The 9,433-nt window shown below is 47.4% G+C and overlaps 1 protein-coding gene across 4 annotated transcripts in view; it reads right to left on the minus strand.

Moving 5' to 3' along the window:
• Positions 1-616: 616 nt before the first annotated feature.
• Positions 617-9,433, minus strand: part of RIN3 (Ras and Rab interactor 3) — a 111,544-nt gene continuing 102,727 nt past the window's right edge. For 2 of the 4 annotated variants that reach the window (XM_025214529.1, XM_025214530.1), the window contains one exon: positions 617-902. In XM_025214529.1, the coding sequence (XP_025070314.1) occupies positions 858-902 (45 nt within the window). In that variant the 3' untranslated portion in view covers positions 617-857. Of the gene's footprint in view, positions 903-7,670; positions 8,705-9,433 lie in introns of those variants that run through there. The other 2 variants (XM_006032803.3, XM_025214527.1) reach the window with 2 other exon arrangements.

Raw genomic sequence — 9,433 nt, forward strand, 5'->3', positions numbered from 1 at the left:
AGGCATGGGGCAGCCTTTTCAAAAGCACCCCTAGTACCTGGGCAGCTGTGGCCAAAGTCTGCAGCTCCCTCTGGCTGCTGCTGCAGTGGGCAGAGCAGGGCAGGTGTAGCCCTGGGCCTGACTGCTCCCATCGGGCACAAATCTACCCCCAACAGGACACATGTGTAGATGTGTTCCTAGCCAAGGCTTACTGTGCCTGAATTTACAGCGCAGTAAGATTTGGGTACATTAACTGTATGCGTAGAGGCACCCAAAGGGTAGCAATGTCCAACCGATAAAAGGGTATCAGTATGCGAGCAGTGTCTGCACGCCCAGGAGCTACAGGAGGCATTTAGCTGCTGCCAGGTCAGTGCTGATCAACACCTCTCCTGAGCAGGCAGCACCTGAGTAACACAACTCGGCTCTGATACACTCTCTGCTTTGATAGATACAATATGCCAGGTAAAATTCTTTGATGCTGACTCAGGCAAAAGTCTCATTGACTTCAGTGAAGACTGCAGCATGGGTGAATGATGCACTGCCAATGTTTACATGTAATAACAGCAAGACTGATCATTTTTACAGTCCTTAGGAAGCATGCACCCTTCTCACCTTTTCCTGTGCCAACAATAAAAATGAAAATGCAGCCTGTATATTTATTTGTGATGCCAGGTAACACACTGAATTCAGCGGAATAATCCTTGGTTTCAGTTGGCTTTGATCCAGGCCTTGCATGACCTGTTTGTTTCAGTAAATTAATGCTGGCTCAGATTCTGGGGTCAGCGGGATGCAGCACTAACCCAGCTGTGTGCAGCAAAGGGTTATCCAAAATAGATGTGCTTTTCTTTATAGAATTCCATGTGTTCAGCAAGCCTCTCTCATGCCGTTTGCCTTTCTGGGTAATAGGCAGTTTCACAACAGTTCTGTGGAAACAAATGACTGGCTTACACAACCGCACTTGTTCCAAGGGTAAAGTCTCCTGAAAGGGTATGAATTGCGCTTTGTCTGCTGACAGATCATGTGAGAACCAGCACTTGAATCACTTAGTAATGGTGCTCTGACTAATTAAATGATAGCAGTGGATCATCAGACTGGAAAATTTCCTTCTGTTAAATTGTCCACTCAGTTTCTTTTTGGTAGAAAGGGGAACTGCAAGTAGCAGAAGTGCAGGTGCTCAGCATAATGATACCAACCAGTTTTTAAAGTAAACATTTTTCCCCACATTTGCCGCAGTCGCTACCCAAAACTTCCAACTCCATTTGAGACCTAGGGCTGTCCTGCAGCGGGGAACATGGAACCTTTTGTTTCCTGTTCACTGGTGATCAAAAGTTGGCTTGGTGGATGTGCTTGGTTTACAAGAGATGAATTGCTTGCTTCAGTACCATCTGAAGTGCAGGTGAAGGCTGAATAACAGTTAGCACCCAGTGATGAGAAGCCAGGGATGTTTCTCTTGCCTCTAAAGCTGGTCTTTCCACCTAGGAGACCATTTCACTTCATCTGGCATTTCACTGCTGACCTCTGCTGAGGCTTTAAGCATCTCTGATGGAGATTAGATAAAAATGTACTACAAATACAATGGCTCCAGGAGCTCCCAAGTATGTACGGGAGTCGCTTGCTGCTACAGCCTTCAGGGGCCTGCAGCTGTGCTCCGCAGTGCCGCTGGCCTGATGTTTGCTCAGTGCAATGCGAAAGTAACCCCTCCCCTCCCTTCCTGACTCTCTGTGAGGTGGATGGTGCTTCAGGATGTGCTGCCAAGCAGCAGAGAACACAGGGCCTTTCCTGTGCCATTTGGGTTGGGGTTCATATGCTCTGCCATTGCTAAAGCACTGTCACAGTCTGGAGTCCTCATATCCTGCTTGTAATTGTGACAGAGGGCTTGTCCATGCTTAGAGATTTACTGAAATAGAGAAACATCCCAGAATAGCTGTTTAAGTATAAGCTCCTGTGCAGACAGTCCAAGTCATAGATGCCAAGTACATGGGCATCTGGCCCCTGTAGGGAAGAGGCACCCATCCCTAACTGGGTGGGACAGTCAGTCCCAAAATGGGAACATCAAGTCCTGGTCCCAGGCTGCAAAACTCTTGGACAGTGTGTGTCCTGGATTCCCAGTATCATGCAGAGATCCAGGTTCTCTGTTCACAGGGGGTGCCATGTGCATGTGTACGCACGTACACACGTGTGGCCAAGAATACAGCCCCAGGCAGTGGTGGAGAGCAGCTTCCCCAGCTGCCTTCAGGTAAGTCTATGGGGGGTGGGGTGCAGATTGAGGCCCCACAGTGAGGGAAGGAGTAGGGCAGGGGCTGGGCCTGGGGGCATTGCCCAACCAAGACAGCGCATGGAGCCCAGGACCAGGGTGGGGAGCAGAACAGAGCCATGGACAGCTCTTCCAGGGGGCAGGGAGGGTGGCTCCCTGCTGCTGCAAACACTCCCAGGGAGGGAGGCATAGGGGACATATGGCCCCCAGATTTGTGCACAGGGTGTGGGAGGATGGAGGCTGCCTGCTGCAGGCTCAGGGCTCCCTGCCCTGCTGCCCTTCCCCCAGGCTCCCTGTGCTGGTGGCACTGCCATGGCGAGGCACCCCTTGCCCACCTGGCAGCAGTGGGGGCAGTGGCATGGAGATGTGCTCCACACTACTGCTGGGTGGGCAGGGGAAACTTCACCATGGTAGTATGGGGCTCCCAGGGGGAGGGCAGGAGGACAGGAAGCCCTGAGCCCACAGCGGGCAGCCCACATCTCCACCCCCGCCATGGGCTCTGCTCAGCTCTGCTCTGGCCGTATCACCAGCGGGGTGGGGCATCATCTTAGACCCTCCTCCTGCAAAAGTAAAAGTCATCCAATGCCAGAGTAAGAACCCACACAGGGTTTCATAGTGAACTAGCTTCAGGCCTCACTATTCTGGAATAGATACTTTGGTAAATTTCCAGTGCAGACATGCCCTTAAACTGATTTACTGCCAACACGGGACATTTGGGACATCAAAAGCAAAGCAGTGGGGCAGCAATTCATGTTTATATTAGGATGACAGATTTATTTTTGGAAGATCTGAAGTAGAGGCTGGGGATCCTGTATCTACTCCCTCTCAGATCATCTCCCCAGATCTTGTAGTATGGCTTGCTGTGTGGTTTTTATCTTTTATAGTGCCATGAAATGATCCAGGTGCCCTACATAGATATAAGAGAATTTCCTCCCAAAGAGCTTAGAATCCAGTCTGACCCACAAGCAATTCCATAGTAGCCCTACCCCTGCAAATAAATAGCCTGACAATTGGTTTCAATAGGAGATATGCTGACCTCTACAAATCAAGCCAGGAATTTACATAGCTAAATAGCATTTTAGGCCAAGATTCTGAAAAGTAACATCCATTTTTGAACACTTGACTTGGGATTGGTTAGAGACCTGATTTTTTTAGGGCATAGCTGTTTACAGCTTCCTGAAAACTTAGGCCCCTTTAAAGAGCTTCCAGGTAGGCTTCCAAAAGCACTACTTACATCTTGTAATCATGACCTGTGTGTTAAATTTGAGGCAGTTCAGTTGGAAAATCTCAACACTTCTAGACTGTGTAATAGTATGGGCCTGGTTTCCACAACTGTCACAGAACATCTAACATAACCCATCCCTCCAACTCCAAAGTCCCATGTGGACACTGATTTCCTAGGTCCCTCCAATGAAGAGGAGGTCTCATCAGTTCAATAAGGAAACATGTACCATTTCCCTTACCCAATAAGTATGAAGTCTGGCTATTCTCCTCTTACCGTCCCCAAGTGGAACATATCCTACTTTCCTTCTGGTACTTTTTCATTTTATCTTGATCCCCATGGGATTTATGTTAACCTCATTTAACCATGAATTTGGCAGGGTAAAGATACCCTGATCAGGTTAAGGGCTTTGGAACACAACAGTTTTTCCCTTTGGGATTCCCCAGTGCCTGTTACAGAAGAGGACCAAGTATAGGAACAGACAGAAAGATACAAGGTCATTTATGACAGCCCTCATGTTCTCTTTTGTGCTGTCTTGTGCTGCATGACAGCTTGAACTCATGCCATCTAAGCATAAGAGTATGTTAAGAATTGAATGGATTGGGAATGCATTCAGATCTCACCTGTAATTGTAAAGCAGCAGAAATAATTTCAGATTGGGATGGCTGGAGGGAGTTTGCACTTAAATTCAAATAATTCTGATTTTTAGTCTTTCAAAGACTGTGTGTGCACTGTATTGCTCCAGAAACCTGGAACATCCCAGTAGCCTGATGAAGGAGGGGACTTAGCAGATTTAGCACTTGGTAAGAAATGCATACATTTCAGACTCAGATGCCTAGCAAGTTAAATCTAGACTTTAAATCTTCCCAATATGAATGTATTGAGTGGGTGCATCTAAACATGCAATTAATGAGAAGCAATAAACTCTCGAGCTTATTACTCCAAGGTTTATCACTCCTGGGTGCACCATTTGAATGTGTGCCTAGGACTGCAGATGTTGAATCGGCTCTAAGCAGTCCCAGCTGAAAGGCGGCCTGGTGCGTCAGCCTGCCAGCCTGGAGCTACTCCCCCAGCTCAACATGCTGTAGGGGCTGGCTGGGGTGTAAGGGTGCTTCAGTGTGGGGCCAACCAGCAGGCAGCCCCCTTACTGAAGCACCCTCATGCCACCAGCCTGCCAGGGCAGCATCTATGCATGCGTTGCTGCAGACTAACAATCTCTGCAGCAGAAAAGGACTTGAGAGCGTCCTTACACATGATCCAGGGTTTGGGGGGGGGTGCTTTAGTTGGAGCAGTTCTCGGGAGCTGCTCTAATTAACGCACCCATAGCATCTCATGTATTCAGTGTCCCACGCTTCAAAATGGCAGCCGGGGTGCTTTAACTAAAGCTTGCTCGATGAGCTTTAGTTAAAGTGCCACTGTTGCCATTTTGAAGCACAGGAACGCTGAATACACAAGATGCTGAGGCTGCTGAAGAGTGTTACTTAGCACACTCCTGTAGACTCAATTAATCAAGTCTGCTCTGACACGTGCTAATTAGTATGGGTCAGAGCAGGCATTGGGCATGTGTCCAGGTGCTCTGTATTTACAAGTACTACCCTGCTGTTGGGTTAATTAGTTTACTCCAGCCTAATAGGGCTGCATGTGTAGACCTGCAGTGTTTATTGTGAAGCTAATTAGTCCACTGCTGCAGAGCTAATTGTTCCCAGCAGGCACATCTACACAAGACATTTACTGAGGGGTTGAGTAAGCTCTGGAGCTTATTGCTTCTGGTTACCTGCATGTGTGGACGTGCCCAGTGGCCACATCTACATGTTCATTAATGCGCCAGGGATGCCGCGTAGGGGGAGCATGCGGGTGCATGTGCACCCCACTACACGCGGCAGTGTATCCCTTCCAAAAAGGCACCGCTAATACTGTTGGTGGCACCTACAGGCGGTCGCTGCTTGTCACCCTGCCACTGGCACCACTGACGGTGTCAGTGGGCAGCCCCAATCGCTCCTGGCTATGCTGCCAGTAGCGCCTGCAGGTAGTCACTGACCCGTGGTCGGTACTCAGCCCCCCGCTGCCAGTGCTAGCAGTGTCTGCAGAAGCTCCTTGCTCCCTGCTGCCGGGCTCCTGCCACCACCGGCGCAGCTGTGCACCCCCCAGCTGCTTAATGAAGTACTAACTAAATGCACAGTAACTACAGTTACTGTGCAGCAGTGCTGGCACACGTTTTTTTGTGATGCTTACTGCGCAGTAGCCTAATAGCAATGAACAGTAGTGTATTAGCACAGTTTTTGACTGGCATGCTACTTTGCAGTGTTATTAGACTACTGTGCAGTAAATGTCTCATGTAAACATGCCCAGTGTGAAGTCGTTTACTGCTTCTGGGGCAAGATGGAGTCCCATGAGGTCCTGTGAGCTAGGCAGATGAGGACATGTCTGGACATTGTTAATCCTAAAAGATGGTTAGAGTGAAAAAGATACACAGATCCATAAAGCTCTTCTGCGTGGTTTTCTGTCAGTTATCTGTCTGCTGTTGGTTGTAGCAAGCAATTATTCTCAGATCTAGCACCTGCAGGAAGTACGCAAACTATTTGGGGGCTGTTCTGGATAAATGAAACAAGTGTATACCAATGACTATATGGTGCCACAACTATCATTAAAAGAAACAATATTTTGCTCTCAGTGGTTTACCTGCCTCCGCAAGCTACAGTGACTGAGTGTTTGTATACGTGCATAATCCCAGGGTAGGAATCCCCATCCAGGAGAAATCAGAAGAGCAGCAGCTTGGATTCTAGTCAAAGGTGGAAGTACCAGTTGCAGAGGGCACAACCTCCCATGGGTAGCAGAGAGATTTCATTTCCCCACTGCACAGTGAGTACATGAAATTCAGTCACCCTGTCATTGCATGGACGTCTTGTATTTCACCCATGGAGCTCACCAATGTCTGTACGCTACATATCACTAGGTATGCACCACCTTTGAAACTGAAGGATCCCAAGGGATATCTCAATTTATGCATACATACTTCCTTTCAGAAATAGAGGGTGTCAGCCAATTGCATAACATGAGTGGGATGGCATATGAGTCACAGACCTTGATGCATTACAAAGAACAGCCCAGTCCTGCACGCGATGAATTTGATGTGTTCTCGGTTCCTCATTTGTCCAGAATAGCTTGTCTTCTCTCAACAACATGAACTCAAGACTCAATAAAACAGACGATAACAAGTTCAACAGCATCATCAGTTATTTGATGCAAGTTTGGCTGAGGCACTTCACAAAGGAGTCAAAAGTATTTAGTTTAAACAATGCAGCAGGGGTGAAGAGAAAGAGGAGTAAATATTCCCAGCCCCATGGAGCAGGACCATCCTCATTTCCTTCTATACTTGGTGACTCCAATACAAGGCAGGGGCCCCTTGAAAGTATATATGAAAATGTGGTGAGAATTATGGAACCCAGGCCAATCCTCCTGCCCCTCCAAACATTTATATGCCAGTTGAAGCTGGCAGTAAGTTGAATTAAATCACTTGCATCTTGCATAACGACCCCTTTTCTAAGCATAACTTTGTGGGGGGTTTTCCTGGCACTTGGCCTGGTCCTGTGGTTCTTGGATCAGATACCCCTGCTGCAATGGAAGTTACATGCATCTTGCCTAGGGAGAACTGGTTCCTGTAAGAACATTAACATTAAGGGGAACTTTGCCTGACTAAAGACTGAAATCAGGCCAATGATGGATTCAAGCCTGCATTTAAATCGATGACTGCCATTTTCATTCTTCACTGAGGAGGCAGAAAACCTGTTTGAGGTTAGTGCAGGCATGTGCTTTTGTACTGGGATGTTTTTACAGGAAATCAAACCTGCAGTGAGATTTCAGTGGTGGGCTCTGAACCCCTGAATAGAGAACTGGAGAAAGCAGGAGCATTGGCAAGTTCAGTTTGTAATAGTATGGATTTACTCATGTTATAATACAGCATGGGCTGATGATATGATTAGATCACGGAACAGAAGCATCCAATACTGGGTAAAAAGAGAAAGGTTTTTTTTTTTTTTTTAACTTCTTTGACCTTGTGCCCCTTCACAGATCCATTTGATATAAAACAGAGCCTGCTGTGTTGGGCCTTGCTTTTCACTTGAACCTTTTTATGCTATAAAGTTCTCCACAACTAAAATGTTATTTTGCAGTGATTATAACATATCATAAGTGGAAATAAATACATTTAGCTGGACATTATCATACAACAGATGTAATTAAAACTACTGTACATCTAATAGGAGAGAGACATGTTTCAATCTGCAAATATGCACCAGTGAAAATGCATAAGTTCCATTTTTCAGTGAAAGTACTGTATAGAAGGGATTACAAGTGCATGTACAGTATTAGCGTGCATATTTCACATGTGTGAGATGCCAAGGTATGTATGGAGTTTTGCTGCATAACACAATCCTATGCCACTGAATATATCAACCATGGCCCAGAATTTATTCAATTCAGCCTTGTCCAGAGAGCCAGCACTGGGCACAGGCACCAGTTAAGCCCTAAAAATAGGACTTAACGTATGCACAGGCCTTGTACAGGCACTCTGCATGGAGGTTGCCATTCAGGTTGTTATGGGACAATTGTTCACCCTACTGTAGAAACTCAGGAGCAACTGGCATAAAGCTCCATTGGCTACTTATAATATGCAGAGTTTATCTATTGGCATACAGAGGTTTTGAGGTTTAACACTTCAAGTTTAAGTATGAACATTCCCATGAAAGCTGCATTTACTTCTGCAGCTGAATTCTCCTGAGAAATGCCCTGGAATCAGACAGCATCTATACTTAGCATCCTGCCCTCCCCTGCTAAAAGGCTGAGCCCCCAGTAGCTTCTGATGTTAGTGACAGAAGCTCTCATGAGATAACCTGTCTCAGTCCTTCAGAGATACCTCCACACACAGTACAAGAGTTCTCCCACTATAAAAAGTCTGGCTCTTTGATGACTAGAACATGGGTTTCTTCACTGGCTTTTGCTTTATAAATAAAGTGAAAATCTTTCTTGGGTTCAAATTTCAGCAAGTAGGATTTTATGTGATGAGGGAAGGCATCATCAGCAAGCTGCAGGCATCTGTTGTCCACCTCAACAAAGAGCCCATAGTCCTGGGGATCTGATACCTCAAACTTCTCAGCACATTGCTGGCCTAGCTGCAGCGCCGTCGTGTCATTCCGGGAGGCCAATGTCCTTGTCTGGGACTCGGGCTCCATAAAAGAGATGGAGATGAAATCCTGCCAAGACAAACAAGCGGGAGATCTAGCTATTGAGGCTCTGACTTTAGGAGATACCAGCGACGACAGCATATTAGACATGGGCCCAGGGAGCAAAGTTCATTCCAAATTCAGACTTCCCTAGAGTCAGGGATGTTTCAGTGGTAGGATTTTGGTATGAATTACTCCGGCAGGGGAATGGAATGTGTTACTGTATTTACTCGATTCCAACACAAGGTTTTTCTCCTGTTCATCTTGGGAGAAATAAAGCTTTGACTTAGCATCGAGTATCACAGTTGGAAGCTGTGAGATGCAGCTGTGTGGGGAGCCCAGTTAGGGCAAGGACAGCATCAGAATCCCTGCCTGCCTCCCTCCTCCCATTCCTTTCTTGGCAGGGAGCCAGGCAGGGAAGGAGGAATCTGCACCCTATTGCTGTGATCTCCACCCAGCTGCGCTCCATGTAGAGCAGCTCCTAGCTGGAGCAGTCACAAGCAACTGTAGCAGGCACCCGGGGAGTTCCAGAGCTACTCCGGTCCCACGCTGCAGTGAGCAGCTATGCAGGGAGCCTGGCTCTGCAGCATGCAGTGCTCCTGCTCTCAGCCATCAGGGGAGACAAGGCAGGTGGGAGAGGAGCTGGGCAGGGAAGGAGGAATCTGCCCACAGCAGAACCATGCTCCCTATCTAGGCGCTTCCTGCAGTGTAGACAGGGCAGGAACGACTCTGGGTCTCACCCTGTCTCTCCATCAGTAG

The sequence above is a fragment of the Alligator sinensis genome, unplaced genomic scaffold (assembly GCF_000455745.1).
Source record: "Alligator sinensis unplaced genomic scaffold, ASM45574v1 scaffold645_1, whole genome shotgun sequence".
NCBI classification, from domain to species: domain Eukaryota; kingdom Metazoa; phylum Chordata; order Crocodylia; family Alligatoridae; genus Alligator; species Alligator sinensis.